At 38.5% G+C, this 17,714-nt stretch overlaps 9 protein-coding genes across 9 annotated transcripts; 5 read left to right on the top strand and 4 right to left on the bottom strand.

Moving 5' to 3' along the window:
* Nucleotides 1–256: 256 nt before the first annotated feature.
* RTT10 (tRNA (34-2'-O)-methyltransferase regulator RTT10) lies at nt 257–3,298 on the top strand (the record flags this gene model as incomplete). Its single annotated transcript, XM_056231666.1, has 1 exon — nt 257–3,298. The coding sequence occupies one exon, from the start codon at nt 257–259 to the stop codon at nt 3,296–3,298; it is 3,042 nt and encodes a 1,013-aa protein (XP_056085462.1).
* A 122-nt stretch (nt 3,299–3,420) lies between these two features.
* Nucleotides 3,421–3,702, bottom strand: RTC6 (mitochondrial 54S ribosomal protein bL36m; the record flags this gene model as incomplete). The annotated part of the gene is made up of 1 exon (XM_056231665.1): nt 3,421–3,702. One exon carries the CDS (start codon nt 3,700–3,702, stop codon nt 3,421–3,423), a length of 282 nt encoding a protein of 93 aa, XP_056085461.1.
* Nucleotides 3,703–5,004: 1,302 nt separating this feature from the next.
* Nucleotides 5,005–6,849, top strand: MRN1 (Mrn1p; the record flags this gene model as incomplete). Its single annotated transcript, XM_056231664.1, has 1 exon — nt 5,005–6,849. The coding sequence occupies one exon, from the start codon at nt 5,005–5,007 to the stop codon at nt 6,847–6,849; it is 1,845 nt and encodes a 614-aa protein (XP_056085460.1).
* Nucleotides 6,850–7,355: 506 nt separating this feature from the next.
* Nucleotides 7,356–8,264, top strand: UIP4 (Uip4p; the record flags this gene model as incomplete). Its single annotated transcript, XM_056231663.1, has 1 exon — nt 7,356–8,264. The coding sequence occupies one exon, from the start codon at nt 7,356–7,358 to the stop codon at nt 8,262–8,264; it is 909 nt and encodes a 302-aa protein (XP_056085459.1).
* Nucleotides 8,265–8,655: 391 nt separating this feature from the next.
* MF(ALPHA)1 (Mf(Alpha)1p) lies at nt 8,656–9,186 on the bottom strand (the record flags this gene model as incomplete). Its single annotated transcript, XM_056231662.1, has 1 exon — nt 8,656–9,186. The coding sequence occupies one exon, from the start codon at nt 9,184–9,186 to the stop codon at nt 8,656–8,658; it is 531 nt and encodes a 176-aa protein (XP_056085458.1).
* Nucleotides 9,187–10,174: 988 nt separating this feature from the next.
* Nucleotides 10,175–11,419, bottom strand: POS5 (NADH kinase; the record flags this gene model as incomplete). Its single annotated transcript, XM_056231661.1, has 1 exon — nt 10,175–11,419. One exon carries the CDS (start codon nt 11,417–11,419, stop codon nt 10,175–10,177), a length of 1,245 nt encoding a protein of 414 aa, XP_056085457.1.
* Nucleotides 11,420–11,834: 415 nt separating this feature from the next.
* GUP2 (putative O-acyltransferase) lies at nt 11,835–13,661 on the bottom strand (the record flags this gene model as incomplete). Its single annotated transcript, XM_056231660.1, has 1 exon — nt 11,835–13,661. One exon carries the CDS (start codon nt 13,659–13,661, stop codon nt 11,835–11,837), a length of 1,827 nt encoding a protein of 608 aa, XP_056085456.1.
* Nucleotides 13,662–14,299: 638 nt separating this feature from the next.
* COA2 (Coa2p) lies at nt 14,300–14,506 on the top strand (the record flags this gene model as incomplete). The annotated part of the gene is made up of 1 exon (XM_056231658.1): nt 14,300–14,506. The coding sequence occupies one exon, from the start codon at nt 14,300–14,302 to the stop codon at nt 14,504–14,506; it is 207 nt and encodes a 68-aa protein (XP_056085455.1).
* Nucleotides 14,507–15,098: 592 nt separating this feature from the next.
* NAB3 (Nab3p) lies at nt 15,099–17,465 on the top strand (the record flags this gene model as incomplete). The annotated part of the gene is made up of 1 exon (XM_056231657.1): nt 15,099–17,465. One exon carries the CDS (start codon nt 15,099–15,101, stop codon nt 17,463–17,465), a length of 2,367 nt encoding a protein of 788 aa, XP_056085454.1.
* Between the last annotated feature and the right edge of the window lie 249 nt (nt 17,466–17,714).

The raw sequence follows: 17,714 nt of genomic DNA, 5'->3' as shown, positions 1-17,714 counted from the left end.
GACCCATCTTTATATGCTTATATTTGAGTTTCTACATTATATAAATTAAACTCTTGCCGCCTTTAACACTATGGGTTGAATAAAAGATTTGTTCGTGCTATGTACGTTCGCATTGACCTCTAAAAAAAAAAGACGTTGCTGAAAAAAAGCATGAAAAAAAATCATAACCACGAAAAAGTTTTGTTGACGGACCTCATCGTTTGGTTTAGCTCCTCTTTTCAATGAGTTCCGCATTGACCATATAGAAGCGGCTAAAATGAAGAATGTGTCTCACTATGGTCCAGCACTATGTGTAAAATTCCACAATGACTATGTTCTGGCTGGTTATGGGCCTTTCATTCATGTCTACGACTACCGTTCTGGCACTTTGGTTAACAAATGTAGGTTGTTTCATTGTAATAAAGTCCATGGAATTAGCGTCTCCACTGAAGGAGAAGTTTTAACTTATGGTGCGAGATCAGTATCAGTGGTGAAACTTGAACACGTTTTGAAGAAAGACTCATTAGTGCATTCAGAAAGGATGAACTCAGATTGGGTTACCTTCGGAGAATTTAGTTTTGACAGGTCACAAATATATTTACTAACTTGTTATAATAAGGTATTGATCTGTGATTTTGATTGCGAAGTGCTTTCGAGCAAATCTTTAGGAGGTGAAAGATCCATTCTATATTCCGGTATAATTAAAGTTTTCGGTCCATATAAGGTGTATATCAACGCTGGTACCGTTATGGGTGGTGTCATCGTTTGGGACCTATTTTCAGAGACCCAAATCCACAACTTACTGGGTCATGAAGGTTCTATCTTTTACGTTAATTTGAGTAACAACGGGAGGTTCTTAGCCAGTTGCTCTGATGATAGATCAATTAGACTGTGGGATTTACATACCGGTAAGGAGCTGTCTGTCGGGTGGAGCCATACAGCGAGAATTTGGAATTTAAAGTTTTTCGATAACGATACAAAATTAATTAGTGTTTCAGAAGATTCTACGTGTCGTATATGGAATATTGTCGAATCACGCGAAAAGATTGCTGAACTATTCATATCCAATGTTTATGAAGTGCATTTAACCAAGAGTATTTGGGGCGTTGATGTCAAAGAAGACGATATGATAGCTGTGACTTCTGGAAATGATGGTCGGTTGAAGTTAATTGATCTGCTTCAGTTGGAAAGAAATGGTGATGAAGAGACATCATTTACATTGGATGATATCAGCCAACAATGTGATATCGTTTTTGCACAGAATGAAAGTGTTAAGGGTTTCCAGGGGTTTTCATTTGGAGTGGTTGTCATCACTTCATCCGGTAAAATTCTTCAATTCAGTGATGTTACCAAACAATGGAAGTTATTACTGATTGATGAAAAATTTGTTTCATACCCAATTACAAATGGGATCCAAACGCAAAATATTGTAGTTTTCTCCAACAGTAAGAGTGATATTCGCATGGTCAAATTCAGCGAAAAGGGCAGTGACATAATTCAGACTGAAGAATTTCATGTGGATGAACTTTCTAAGATGAATAACTGCCTCGTAACTGAATACAGTGATAATTCGTTTTTATTAACTTTACAATCCCCAAACCCTCGAGATAAGTTTTTGTGTCTAGAAATAAGCTCTCAGGACTTGAAAATCAAAGCCAAGCACAGTTTCGATAAGCCTGAAAACTTCGCCTCCTCGTGTTTAGCTTCTTTCCAAAACTATATTCTGGTTGGATCACGTTTTAGTACAGTGGTAATTTACAACTTACTTGATGATAATGAGGAGCCTTTTATAATCAGAAGATTAAGCCCCGGTGATACCACCACTTCAATCAAATTCGTGGAAAATAAAAATGGCTCTGCCGTTTTCTCTGTAACTAATAGGGATGGCTATTATGTTTTTATTGAAGTGAGGAAAAGCCATTCTGAAAACCTTCACTGCCATCTCTCTTACAAGGTTTTGCATTCCAATAAGATGATGAAAGGTTATTTGGAGGGCGCTTTCTTCAATCCAGACGGTGAGTATATTACTTATGGGTTCAAGTCTAGCTTATTCTATCTCTACAATGAGACGAACTGTTACGAGTTGGCCAGTGAAGTGTGTGGTGGTGCCCACCGTCTTTGGAAGCTCTGTGCGGTTAATAATGGACATCTATTGATGTATATCAAGGCATCCCGCTTCCATCTAAGAAAAATTTATAACTCCATTGTTCCCGAAACTTTGGAGAAGGGTATTCACGGAAGAGAAATTAGAGATATTTCAATTTGTCCAAGTGCCAGCGACAACACGAATAAGAATTTTAAAAATGGTCACATATTCTGTACCGCATCTGAAGATACTACACTTAAGTTGGGATATTTCAGTAACAAAACTGGTGAAGTAAAAAATTTTTGGACTCAGAGAAAACATGTTTCTGGGTTACAACGTTGCCAATTCATTAATAACAAATTGATGATATCATCCTCAGCCAGAGAAGAGCTGTTTTTGTGGGAATTGAATGATAAATACAACAAGCGACCATATATTACAATACGGCAGATATTACCTACATCCACTAATAATCCAGATTTAAGAATCATGGATTTTGATGTTAAGTTCGTACACCAATCGAATGACTTCATATTAGCCACTGTTTATTCTGACTCAACCATAAAGATCTGGCATTATAAGGAAAATGAAAACAAGTTTGAGCTGGTCATGCAAGGTCGTTACAAGACGTGCTGTTTATTCAACATAGCATTTATTGCACTGAAAGATCAACTTCTCGTCGTCGTCTCGCCGACCAATGGATATCTGGTTGTTTATAATGTGACGGAATTTATACCATTCACCATTGATGCTACTTCTAGCGATTTGGTCGACACTAGATTGGGAACTGCTATTTCAAATCTTCCAGCCCCCGTATCACAGTTGCAAGTACATCAATCTGGTATCAAATCCTTGGATTATGTTGTTGATTCGACAAGAACTTCGGCAGCGATTTTGACAGGTGGCGATGACAACGGCTTGGGGCTGAGCAGCTTGGTGTTAGATAACACAAATACGGCAGTTTTGAAAATAAGTGACTTTATCACTGCGGCTGCTTCCTCGACGATAACATCGGGTATGCTGATCAATGGCGGTGAAGAAGCGATTACCACATCGGTTGATCAAGTGATACGCACCTGGAAAATCACGGCAGGGAAGCTTTCATTGGCAGAGAGGGAGCGTACCACCGTGGCAGACACAGGGTCACTAGATGTCATCACCAATCATGGTGACACTGATTTCGACAAGACATTACTGATTGGAGGTGTCGGTCTATCCATCTGGAAGAAATGATTAAATTGACAGATACATAAAAAATGATATAGATGTTTAATATTTACAGACTTATAGAAAAAGAAACTCGTTTTAGATACATTTCAGATACATGTGTGGAGTAACGAATGTGTTATCACATTTCAACCTTGACGCTGCTTATGCTTCTTATTTGATTTGCAGTAAATGTATACCCTTCCTTTTCTTCTCACCAAGTAACAATCGCTGCAAAACTTTTTGATGGACGTCCTGACTTTGAAACCCCTGCTGAACACCAGCGATCTATTCGCTGAGGCAAGAGTCGGTTTCTGGGCGCCAACCGCTAAAATGGTAGACGGTGCGCATGTCCTCATTATACTTACAGGAGATAGTTTCACGTGCGATAGCACCTTTGGAACATTGAGGCGGAAAGTCTGTAAAAACATTTGGCTCTTATATATTTTTCTTCAGTTGGAAGACTCAGATATTGTGGTATTGTCCTTAGTGGTTGTATGTAAGCGGACAGAGATGTCTGTTGCAGTGCCGATATCGTACGTTATTCTCTTTCTATTCGAAATGCGTGCGAGAATAGATTTCCGACTTGAAAAAGATAAAAAAGCAAAGTTTCGTTATGACGACGGTAAATAACTTCAAGTATTATGTAAAAGTTATCGCCCTCTGTCATTTCTCTCATTGTTTTCAGCACCATGATTGCAGTGTTTGTAGTTTAAGACTGTTTCGCAGGCTTTATCACCGACTTTCCCTTGAATTATGGGGCTATCTCATTGATCAATTTCTAAGACAAAAGTGTCTGCTGTGATGCACTGAAAAACCTCCAAGTCAGTCACTCACTCAAGAGCACATAACAGCACGCTCCTATCATGCCATGCTTCGGCTACAATAGTAGCTTCTTAAGTAACAATTCTTCATTCTTAAGATGGATCAGCGTATCACCCGGCGTTTTTTTTCTTGTGGTTCGATTTTGGCGAAGAAAAGAGAAAAGAAAGAAAAAACCCGGATCTTTAGATCGAGTTTACAAGAGAGTGAGTATTGTGATATTCAGAGGTCTTCAGAGAGATCCAGTCGCACCTACAATCATACTCCATCCCTTTAATAAAGCAACAGATCGGCAACGTTCCTTTATCCTTGGTGGAAAGAAAAAAACTGAACTAAGCACAACACAACGCTATATCTACGAGGATACCACTTTCAAACACCAATTTCATAGGATTATACTCCTCAACAAATTCTCTCCTTAATCTTCGTTATTTCGTTTTGTTTCCGCACTCTGCAATTTCCAGAACTGATAGTCTCTGTACCACGTTGCTCAGATACACATACACTTCATTTCTTCTGAACATTGTATTCTTTCTTTTCTTCGTTCTTCTGTTGTTTGATATTTTCATTTTTTGAAATATTTTGACTCAATTATTCTGGTTTTACCAGTTAGATTATTTTTCCGTAATCAGTTCGATCGTCCACTTCAATCTCCTATTTTTCACTTCACCTTTCTTCATTATTCTTTTTGTCTAATTAATATCCGTTTCCAATTTCAATTCTCAAGGACACTCTTTCTTTAAAAAACAAAAAAAAACATCACATCTTTTTTCTACTAGTACTATTTTATCATTTCATTTCTGGTCATTGAAGCCTTTTTTATTCAGATATTTTCTAAAGAAAAAATAAAGAACAACCGTTGTATTTTTTCACTTCCTTACCCTCGCATATTACTCTAATTGCATAAAAAGATGGTGATTTCTTATAATAATAATAATAATCATAATAATAGTAATAACAACAATAATAATAATAACAACAATAATAGTAACAATAATAATAACATGCTTCCTCCCTTTCCTTCTGACATTTCCACGATGTACCGGCAGATCAATTCTTCCGGCCATTATCAAGACGCTTATCCAAGCGGTCCTCCGACTTTGGGTGATACTGCATACTCGGTGAACGGTAATTTCACTCTTTTACCATCCGAATTTAGACGGGATCCCAACGATTCATTCTTTTATGAGGATAGTGGGTTTTTCGACTACCAGCAAGTTCAACAGCAATCACCACAATTTCAGATTAATCAGCAAAACGAGGCGCAACAGCAACGATTTTCACAGGAGCAAAATTTTGGAATTGGTAATGAGATCATTAAGAACAGCAATCATTATTATGAATATGAAAGATCTTCTAATGAAGTCTCTCCATTTGATGATGAAGCGTCAAACGTGGTATCTGATGGTATGTCTCCCACTGTGATGGCGACTGCTACCGCCGTGACCAATGCAAATGCCCCTTTGTCGGTAAATGCACAAGCCAACAATCCCTTGAATTTTACGTCGGCTCAAAGTAGAACGGTTTATTTGGGTAATGTGCCACCAAATTTATCTGTTAAAGAACTATTGGATCATGTCCGAAGCGGTGTCGTGGAAGACGTTAAAATTATCCCTGAGAAGATGTGTGCGTTCATATCATTTGTAGATGAAAGCGCAGCACTGTTGTTCCATTCGGATGCGATTTTAAAGCGCTTAAACATTGGCGATAGAGATATTAAGATTGGTTGGGGTAAACCAACCCGCATTGATCCTATTGTCGCCGCGAGAATATCTACAGATGGCGCCACAAGAAATGTATATATTGGCCGTATGACGATCGAGGGTGAAGAATCGCACTTGTCCGGAGAACAGTTGAGAGCTGATTTAGAAGAATATGGTGAGATTGATTGTATAAAAATTATCAAAGAAAAAGGGGTCGCTTTTATTCATTTTGCATCTATTTTAAATGCCATAAAAGTTGTTACAAATTTGCCGATAAGAAATCTATATTATCAAAACAAGAGAATCTTTTATGGAAAGGATAGATGCGCATTCATTACCAAGACGCAACAACATAACGCGGCTCAATTTCTAGGTGTCCAGCCTGGTATGGAACACATGATAGAGTTCTCTGATCGTGAATTTATATCTAACGCCCTATTGCAACAATCAGCAGCCGCTGCAGCTATTGCCACGTCTGCCGGCGGGCCTAATAATTTAGGAAACAGGACTGTTTATTTGGGCAGTTTACCGAAGGATGTTAAAATTGAAGAAATATGTAACGCCGTTCGTGGTGGCTTATTACAAAGTATAAAGCTACTGAACGATCGTTATGTTTGTTTTGTCACATTCATTGATCCCACTGCTGCTGCACAGTTCTATGCGATGAGTTCTTTGTATGGATTCACGGTTCAGAAGAAACGATGTAAAGTTGGCTGGGGGAAGCATTCTGGGCCATTACCCAATGCACTTGCATTGGCAGTCAGTAATGGCGCGTCAAGAAACGTTTATGTGGGTAATATTGATTATGTTAGTGATTCTGTAAGAGATGAACGTATCTTTACTGAAGGCAAGCTGAGAGGTATTTTTCAACAATATGGAGAGGTGGAGCAAATTAATTTCCTACCTGAGAAGAACTGCTGTTTCATTAATTATACTAACATCAGTAACGCTATACTAGCTTTAGACAAGATCAAGTCAAATCCGTATTTCAAAGATCTCAAAATCAATTTTGGCAAAGATAGGTGCGGTAACGTTCCCCACCAATCGCGTTAAATAATCTGTCTGTATGTATGTATATATGTATGTATGTTTGTCTCCATGTATATATGCAGCAATCCGCAGTTTTGTACTTAATATGCTTTTAAAAATACCAAATGAATAGCCAACTACTGTAAGCTACTGACTTTTCGCTGTTTGCACCGCGATTGACACGTACGTCGTTGCACGTTTACCGCTTCTAACTCATCGCTTTTTTCTCAGTTTTCTTGACAGAGAAATCTCCGAAGCGGTAATATTTTACCCCCACAGCACAAAGGGTTAAAGATGCCAATAAAGTTTCCTTTAAGGGGAACCGTGTAGAAATGGGATTAAAATTTGATAATAGTATTCTACAAAGACAAGGAACATACAGATAAATAATTCAAGACCGCTCAAAATAACTTATATATTTTTGTTTTCCTTCTCTTCCCTGCTTTCCTAATTTTTATCTAGTTCTTAGCATATATACATATTTTGCTGTAGTAACAGTGTAATCATAAGATAGCAAAAGTTAGTTAGTAATGGTCACTATTGTATTTGATCATCCTGCGGATGACTTTCCAGATTTGAAAATTGCTGGCGAGTTCACCAACTGGGAAGGTGTGCCCATGGAAATTAATGTTGATACTGGAAAGTGGGAGTATAGGTTCCATGATTCTTCGATAACCAAATATGATGATAAGGACAAGGTGCATTTTAAATTCATAGATCAGAATGGCAACTGGTTTGCCGATGATGAGTATCCAAAAGAGGTTGATGAACATAGTAACGAAAATAATGTTGCCACTTTGGATAACAGTGAAGACGGGACATTTGTTAATGGGGGAAAGGGGGAGGATGACAAATCTACAAGTGAAGCGACAAAAAGTGGGTCAGAGTTGTATGGTGAAGGTCCTGATACGCCAACGCCCTCCCTTAAAGGCGATAAGTCACCTGCTTCCTCTAATTCAGAAGATTTCCAAGGCAAAGCTGCTCCTAAAGAAGAATTTATCACAAAAGAAGGAAAGCATGAGGATGCACCTCTAGGGGAAGCTCTAACGAGAGAAAATTCAAAAGCAGAAGATGAAAAGCCCTATCAAACTTTTTCTCCACACGAAGAAGGGAGTAAACCTGATGAAGAGCTAGAAAATCTTTCTGAAGGTAATGACAATACAAGATTCAATGAAGAGACAGACGTGACTGATTCGCAAGAATCAGAAAATGAGATTGCCGATTCAGACACCGAAAATACAGACATATCTGAACAAGAAGAAATACAGAATAGAGATAAACTTGTTCAACAGAATGCTAAATCAATAGTTAGAAAAGGTGACGCTAACACTGAAGACTATGAAAATGTCTTGGAAAAGCTGCTGGGAGCATTGGGGCGTTTCTTTGGTTCATGGTTCTCTTGGTTGACAACAAAAATGTCAGGAACGGAGGCAGCTTAACTCCTAAAGGAGTGTTTTTATTTTTTCTTCATGGTACTATCCTCTTTCTGTATTCAGTTTGTATTTTAAGCTGTCAATTTTTTTTAGGATTTGGTTTCACTCCTTCTTTTTCTTTCTTTAGCTAGTAATAGGATAAATTATAGTAATTTATAACAAATGGAATGGCGATCAGCAAAATTAAATGTATTTTTTAGTTTTTTTGTTTATGAAAAGGGAATGAGTATATAAAATATGTGTTGAGTTATCAGTAAAACGAGGCAGAGAAATAATTCGAACTTGAGAATACATCTTGTTAATAGAGAAATGAAAAATATTAAGATATTGTGTGAGCAAAAAGTACATCGGGATGGATGTAGATTTACAAGTTCTACTCGGTTATTATTGTTTGAATTTAATACATTGGTTGACCAGGCTTCAATTGCAGCCAGTGCCAAGCTTCGGCGTCGGCTTCAGCTTCAGCTTCTCTTTTGTACATTGGTTGACCGGGTTTCAATTGCAACCAGTGCCAAGCTTCGGCGTCGGCTGCAGCTTCTCTTTTGTACATTGGTTGACCGGGTTTCAATTGCAACCAGTGCCAAGCTTCGGCGTCAGCTTCAGCTTCTCTTTTATACATTGGTTGACCGGGTTTCAATTGCAACCAGTGCCAAGCCTCGGCGTCGGCTTCAGCTTCTCTTTTGCTTAATGGAACACTTTCTTCCTTAGTGGCAAGATTTGCAATGGTAGTATTTATGAACAATAAGCCATTGTTCGTGCTGTTAGCAAATGGCAAAACAGCAACATCAAAATCACCCTCTAAATCTAAGTAACCGATGATGGCTTCAGCGGGAATTTGGACCGTTTCGCTTTCAGAAGTGGTATTAACTGGAGCTGCCAAGGCGGAGGAAGCTGCAAACACTGCCGTAATAATGGAAGAAAATCTCATCTTTGAAATTTTAGTGTTTATAAATCAAAGTCTTGGGTTATTTTGGTTTCTTTATTGTATTATTCAAAATCTCATAAATGGTTAGGAACAAGATCATGTTTGGTGGTACAGAAAGCCCTTTTATATAATGAACCTCCTTTGAAATGTGGTGTTGCTTTTTCATTCTCTCATGTTTCATTATAACTGAGATGAGGTTTGTTAGAAACTTCATGTGTTTGTTAAATGAGATGCATATTTTTACATTGTCCACTATTTTCTAGTAGAGAATTACTGATTTCGGATAATTTTACTGTCGTTGATGGCCTAATTAGGAAAGTCCTGATTAAAAAAAGGGAATAAATTCTCTATTGAAGGACTAAATAGGAAAGTCAGCACCACTTTTTCTAAAATTATATACAAGACTGTTGTTGAATATTCCATCCAAGATCATGCATTCGATTAATTTCAGCATTCAGTAAGAGGAACGGACTTTTTTAGTTAGAATTTCATTCCTAATTCGGAATTTATTGCGTACATACAATTGGTACATAGTGGGGCACCTAAAAACCCTTTCATGTTAGTGCAAACAAGCTCACATTCTGGCAGTACGTTAAGTCTCACCTCTAGAACGGTAAATCTTACTTTTATTCAATAAAATAAGCAATGTATTATCTTGTAACACAGATAAATGTCACGTGACTGTTAACTTGAACTGCTTATAAAAACACCTTACATACAAAGTTCCTGTTCATTATTCTTTCCTAAAAAAAATTAGAGTGTAAATTTTATTATTACTAGAATATATGTTATAAAATTATCTCTTCTTGTCGTCTGTTGTATAAATTAGAGCCTTCCTAACTACAAAAGTGTAAATTTCACGTACGAAAAGGACTATATCGAGCGCTCGAGTAAGAGTTCTACAAATGCGGGAAAAGTACGAATTTTTACCTATCGGATACGGTTGAAATCCCACTAACAGGGCACAACAACTTCCTGTATTCAGAACGGCTTAATCGTTGTCGCCCTGTCTTTTAGTAAGCCTAAAACTGGAATTGAACCCTAGAAGTTCATTGATTCCTCTGATCCAGTCATTTTCAGTCTTTGCCACGCAATAAATTCCAGATCTTTTGGGCTTTTTCAAATTATCGATGTCAGATTGGGTTTTTCTAGTTGTTGGAAGTTGAGTACCATCTATGTAAATAGTGCCGACCTCATTTATAACGTAAATTTCATCACCAACGTCCAAATCTTGTTGAGGAATACCATCAACAGAAAGCTTTACCACACTATTAATTGGTTTTTGATTCATTTTGGAGCCTATCTTTATTCTAATGTGAGAGGAATGAGGCAAAATAAGTGGCCGGAATGACAATGAACGTGGACAAATTGGGGTCATTAAAATAGCAGGCACTAACGGAGAGACAATAGATCCTCCCGCTGACAATGAATATGCTGTAGATCCCGTTGGCGTAGCTAGTGCCACGCCGTCTGCCGTGGTTCTTGTTAAAAACTCGCCATCAATAAATATGTCTAGGTTCGTAAGATGAGGGGAATTACCTCTATGTAAGAATATGTCATTCATGGCATGCGTTACGATAGATGAATTGCTATCCTTGTTCTTCAAGTGGCATTCCAACCTTGTCCTGTGTAAACATTTCGCCCTTGAGCTGATAACCTCTTGGAAGACTTTCTTATGCTCCTTGAAATCAAACGGTAATAGAAACCCCAGCGTTCCGAGAGCAAATGCTAAAACTGGAGGAACTTGTGTGTTTCCGAACATTGATACACCGTGCAAGATAGTCCCATCACCTCCCAATGTTACCAGTAAGTCTGTTCTGTTTACAATATCTTTTTCAGGCCCAGTATAAAGTATGTGTGGTCGATTGGGATCATCCTCCAAGGGAGTCTTAAAATCCTGAGAAATTTCTTCCGCAACATCGGGTTGAACAATTACGTTTACCTCAGGGTATGACTCATGTAAATGTGTTATGAATTCAACCATCGCTTCTCTTGTAGACGGAGTCCTTGGCTTTTTTGTTATATAAACATTCTGTAAAGGGTTCTGCCAAATCAAAGATTGCAACTTGGAATTTGGTGGGGAAACAAAATCTGCTGATGAGCTACCCCTCAAGCTGCTTACGGATTTTATTTTCACGAACTTCGAACCACTTCTCAATTTCAGGGATTGTGAGTCTATTGTACTGTACAATCTATACCACCTCAGTGGGTAGTTCAATTTCAGCCTCGGATACATACTGATCATCATGCTTTGCGACTTTGTGTTTTGCATTTTAAATAGTAACTAAGAAAATTCAGTTCTCTCTTCCGCCTCTTTTTTTTTTTTTCAGTTGGAGAATTCTGAAAAAAGTGTAAATGAGAAGAGGGCTAGTAATAACCGCGGAAGTTTGATAGACCTTCTGACCCAAAAATATATATTTAGCATACATGGCAGGTTTAAGGCAGCACATCTGTCTTGATCCTATGCTATATTAATAGTGCAAGTATTGTCTTTTCTGAATATAAAAATCACATTTGCCATTGCTATTTAATATTATTGAACCTAAATGTAAATCGCCAAAGTAAGAATAAATATTGTATTTTGTACAAAAAAATGAGAATTTGGATGTATCAACAGTATTTTCTATTGAAAAGACAAACACCGTATCAGATCAACACTTCAGCTTGATACCATGCCTTTTTTCTTCCTCTCTAATTTCAAACATTATCTGAACAGCGATAAATAAGCTTACTGTTCCTATAAGAAAAAACTTCAAACCAGATGATGTGCTGAATGTGTCCTTCAAGAAAAGCTTCGTTCCCTCTGCCCCAAAACAAAATCCATACAGGTTGACAACCATCATCATGCAAATATTTATTACGGCACCGAAGCCGCAAAAGAATCTATACCAATTCCTAAACCTATATCGAATGAAACATTTGGTGATAAAGGTTTCACCCAGTAATAAAAGAACAGTTAACCACCCCCAAAACAGTAGCCTTAGTTCAATATCGTGCCACATTGCGACGAATGAAAACACGACAAAGCTTGTCAGTATTTTATTATTTGACCCGCCAAATGGGATATAGATGTAACGGATTACCCACTTGTTGAAGCTTGTGTGCCAAGCCCTCCAAAACCCCAGTGTACTATAATTATTATCCACACATCGCAGCATATTTTCGGGCGCATCAATACCATCGATCATGGCCCATAATCTAAAGAGCCTCCAAGGGATCAAGAGCTTTAGATATATAATATTCAGATTGAATAATGCGATCATAGCCAGTTGTGGAGGTGTGTCGCCGCCCCATGCCTTGGTCCTTGCTATTGCACCCACATAGATGAAGTGAAGAATAATTTCCATTAACAACAAACTTGAAACAACTCTTAGAGCATACAGGGTTATGTTCTTCTTCCTTAATGAAGGTAATTTATTCTCTGACTGATAAAAGTAATCATTGAAAGTGATGATTGGGCCTACCAGAAATAATGGTGCATACGTAATATAAGCGATAAAATTGATGAAATTATAATCCTGGATATGGAGTTTTGCCACCAATCGTCCCTTTTCATCCAAAACATCATTCTTACCTGATTCATAGATTGTTTGCAAAGTGGCAACGGATAAACTTTTTCTGAATTCCGGTCGACTACACTCATAATCTATCGAAGGTTGTGGACTCAGTTGTTCATGCCATCTTTCCAAAAAATCCATACAGTAACTTAGCAACCGTAACAAGGTGAAGTTGAAAAAAAGATCCCAACGAGGAATAATACCCTTATACCAATGATCCATAGGTTCCAACATAGTGGCGATACTATTGAAGGGGACATTTTTAACCTTTTGGTTAATGAATAATGTAAAAATACCATAAGACCAAATTGTAAAAGCGGCCATCATACGCTTCCTCTTCAATAAGTGTACCAGAGTAAAGAAGATAAGGGCATGAGTCAGTAGTTTAATAGAGTTGACACCGTACATAAAGCAAATGAAAATCAACCCGCACGCAAAATCAAAATTTATCCTCGAGCTTTTGCTAAATTTAACGAAAATTTTCTTTAACACCGTTTGTAGTAATATTATCGCAGCCAACAAGATGAAATTGCACCTAAAAAACCTATATTGAGCATCGCTATTATCAACTTTGCGACCCAGGATCCAACCATGGGCTAGGAGTCCACTGAACTTATAGTAGTTTTGGTTAGATTCGGAACTTGTATCCAGTGCTGCTTTCACCATCAAAGGAATCGCTATCGTGAACGCCAAATAATATAGCTTAAATTCCCATGTGTTCCATAGTGGCGAGGATAGATTATTAGAACTTATCACTGGGCTTCGAGTTACAGCAATGGCAGTAGATGACGAACCATTTTCGTTTTTGGAGGAACTTATAAACAACTTTCTTCGCCTTTCAAATTCAAGATCTGGTTTTATTCGTGAGTCAAGCGCTTGCACGGAAAAGAAATGTACGATGTTGCTCCATATCCTTGACATCGACGTTTTATTTCTGGCATAAATCAACTTTGTACTTCACGATGACTGGATGATTAAAAGAGCCAATCTGAAAAGCTAAAAACCCTCAAAACAATACTTTCTTCGAAACAATTATTCTTTTTGTTTACTGCTCGATAATCTGCCTTAATAATCATCCGGGCTCCTACCATAATAACTATAACGCAGTACAAGTTTTGAGAAAAGAAAAAAAAAAAAAGGAAGAGAAGAATGAGGCCTAAACGCGCCTGAGATGACAGGTAAACGAGGGGATCTTTTGTGCCTGAAAAACGCCTCCGACCTCAGGGTTCATGACAAAAGAACATAAAAAAAGAAACGAGCAGAGAACCTAGCAACCGGTGCATGGGTGTAATAAAGGTCACGTGCTTATGTCCGTTTAAAGCGAAAACCCTTACACCGCCTTGTTCCTGCAAGGGTTTTTCTTTCTTTTTTCGTTGCTGCGATGGCTTCTTCCCCGTGTTTGTAGTTTTTGATATATATAATATTTCTGTCGCAGCGGCGTTACGAAGGCTACTCTTAACGATAACCTAAGCTCTTCGAGACACATTAGAGAAATCTAAGATTTTATTTATTTAGTTTACAGGAACGAAAGGCCAGCTACACCAAAGCAAGTACATATTATGAGGGCAGTTACAAGGAATAAAGTAGTCAACAATCTGTATTTTTCCACGTTTCTTATTGCATTTGCATCCGTGGCAATAGGTTCTGTGTTGCCATGTCCAGCACATTCTGTGGACTCTGATTCGCCGGCTGCAGAGCAGCATAAGCTTCAGATGGCTCATGAGCAAGAGATAAAAAGAAAGGATGCCCTAAAGAAGGAGATCTAAACAGATACAGGCTATTCGTGGTTTTCGATAAGCTGTACTTTACACCTCATTCCATTTTATTTATTATCCCGATATTTCGTATTCATTGGGGGAGATCAAAATATTCTTTTACCTTAGTTTCAAAAGTGCTTCCCTTTCGGTAGGAGTAGGCGTTCCAAGTCAATAAGTATACTTACTTCAGGGAAGGCTAGAACGACTATTTAACTATGTATATAGACCATATTGCACAAAAACATAATTATACACCACTCGTAAATATTCCAAGTTTCAAAACAAAACCGCTTCTCTATTCATTTCTCGTGCACTCTCCTAAGCGCCATTCATTGTGCAATTGTCGTTATGATGTTGCACGTGATTTTGTGTAACCCTGAAGCTGTTGAAGGGGAAAAAATGAAGCGGAGGAGAGAAGCAAAAAAAAAAAAAAGAAAACTTTTAATTTTGCCACTTACAAATATGATGTATAGGAAACAGAGTCCTAATCGTCCGTAGAAGCTTCCATAGAACGACCAACGTTTTCTTTAACCGTAATATAAGATTTAACTTGCACTTTTGCTTGATTGTGCTTTCATAACCGTATAAGTATCTGCCAGCCATGTCAGATGAAAACGATAACATTGAGGTTCAAGATGTTTCTCCTCCCGGACAATCTATCGGTAGCGATTCGAACGAAAACGATTCGACGAATAATTTAAATGAAGAGGATCAGAGCGAATTCGATTCCCCAGAGGAAGAACGAGAAGCCGAAAGAGAAGAGGAAAATGAAGAACAACATGAACTGGAGGATGTAGACAATGAAAAAGAAGACGAAGACGAAGAAGAAGAAGGTGAAGAAAAGGAAGGAGAAGAAGTCAATGAGGATGACGATGATGACAACGACGACGACGACGACGACGACGACGACGACGATGATGATGAAGAAGAAGATGATGAAGATGATGAAGATGAAGAAGGCAACGGCAACAATTCTGCGCAGTCTGGTAGTTCTGGAGAAGATGATAACGGAGAGGAAGGAGAAGAGGACAATAAAACCAAGGATATGGAGGTTAATATTACACGTGAAACACTAGAAAGAGAACAAATGGATGTGGATGAAGCCGTAAGGAAAATCACCGCCGAAAAAAATGATGAGAATACTCAATCGTCAACTAATATGGAAAATGTTAATTACGATCTTTTGCAGAAGCAAGTTAAATATATCATGGATAGCAATATGCTAAACTTGCCTCAATTTCAGCACTTACCACAAGATGAAAAAATGTCGGCCATTCTGGCAATGTTAAATTCAAATTCTGATACAGCTCTTTCCCTACCTCTGCAAGAAATTGCCGTCCCACCTGCTGCCACTACCCCAGCCGCAAGTGGTGCAAGAAACCCTGATCAAAGAAAATCCCCATTGTCAGATGCTCAAAGGCGCATGAGATTTCCAAGGGCGGATTTACTAAAGCCAATTACAGAAGAAGAACACGATCGTTACGCCACCTATTTACATAGTGAAAACAAGATAACAGAAATGCACAATATTCCACCTAAGTCAAGATTATTCATTGGTAATTTACCACTAAAGAACGTCTCAAAGGAGGACTTGTTTAGGATTTTTTCTCCATACGGTCATATTATGCAAATCAATATTAAAAATGCTTTTGGGTTTATCCAATTTGATAACCCTCAAAGCGTCAGGGATGCGATTGAATGCGAATCACAGGAAATGAATTTCGGGAAGAAGTTGATCTTAGAGGTTTCTAGTTCTAATGCTCGTCCGCAATTTGATCATGGTGATCACGGTACAAATAGCAGTTCCACTTTCATTTCTTCTGCAAAACGTCCATTCCAAACCGAATCTGGTGATATGTACAATGATGACAATGGTGCTGCATACAAGAAGTCTAGACGGCACACCGTTTCATGCAACATTTTCGTTAAAAGAACCGCAGACCGTACATATGCCATTGAGGTCTTCAACAGATTCAGGGATGGCACTGGTTTGGAAACTGATATGATTTTTTTAAAGCCAAGAATGGAACTGGGAAAACTTATCAATGATGCCGCCTACAATGGTGTTTGGGGCGTTGTGCTAGTGAACAAAACACATAATGTGGACGTCCAAACTTTTTACAAAGGTTCACAAGGCGAAACCAAATTCGATGAGTATATTAGTATATCTGCCGATGACGCGGTCGCCATATTCAACAACATCAAAAACAACAGGAATAACTCTCGTCCTACCGACTACCGTGCTGTGAGCCATCAACAAAATGTATACGGCGCTCCTCCCCTTCCTGTGCCAAATGGACCCGCCGTTGGACCTCCTCCCCCTCAGGCGAACTATTACCAAGGTTACAGTATGCCACCTCCTCAACAGCAGCAACAGCAACCTTATGGCCAGACATACGGAATGCCACCACAATCTCACGATCAAGGTTACGGCGCACAAGGAGCAATTCCGATGAATCAAAATTATGGTCGCTATCAAAATTCAATTCCAGCCCCACCACCCCCTCAACAACAAATTCCGCAGGGATATGGTCGCTACCAAGCCGGTCCAGCTCCACAGTCCTCTCAAACTCCAATGGACCAACAGCAACTATTATCTGCCATCCAAAACCTTCCTCCAAATGTTGTATCCAATTTGCTTTCTATGGCTCAGCAACAGCAACAGCAACCTCATGCTCAGCAGCAATTGGTTGGTTTAATCCAATCAATGCAAGGCCAGGCCCCTCAACAGCAGCAGCAACAGTTGGGTGGGTATGCCTCGATGAACCCATCGTCACCCCCACCTATGAATAATAATTACAATGGACAAAATATGCCTGCAAAGTCTCCAGCTCTACCAATGCCACAACATAATCAAGGGCAATCTTCTCAACAACAGCAACAACAACAACAACAACAACAACAACAGCAACTTCCCGGCAATAATGTTCAAAGTCTTTTAGATAGTTTGGCAAAACTACAGAAATAAACTTAATTTTGCAGGCTTTTCCACTTCTTGTACATTATACTTGAACTCTTTAATTGGAACGAAAAAACTTCAAAGAAAGTAGATTGATATAATTTGCATGAATCCGACCAATGATTTATGCTTTAATTGTTTTACCACCCAAATCGAACAAGGACTTAATTCTTACTATTGCTGCATCTTTCACAGAACAAAAAACTCTTTGCCCTGTTATAAATTTCTTTCATTTCCTTCCTTATCAAATGCTATTTG

The sequence above is a fragment of the Saccharomyces kudriavzevii genome (assembly GCF_947243775.1).
Source record: "Saccharomyces kudriavzevii IFO 1802 strain IFO1802 genome assembly, chromosome: 16".
In the NCBI taxonomy this organism is placed as follows: Eukaryota; Fungi; Ascomycota; class Saccharomycetes; order Saccharomycetales; family Saccharomycetaceae; genus Saccharomyces; species Saccharomyces kudriavzevii.
This window is presented reverse-complemented; position numbering and strand designations above follow the sequence as displayed.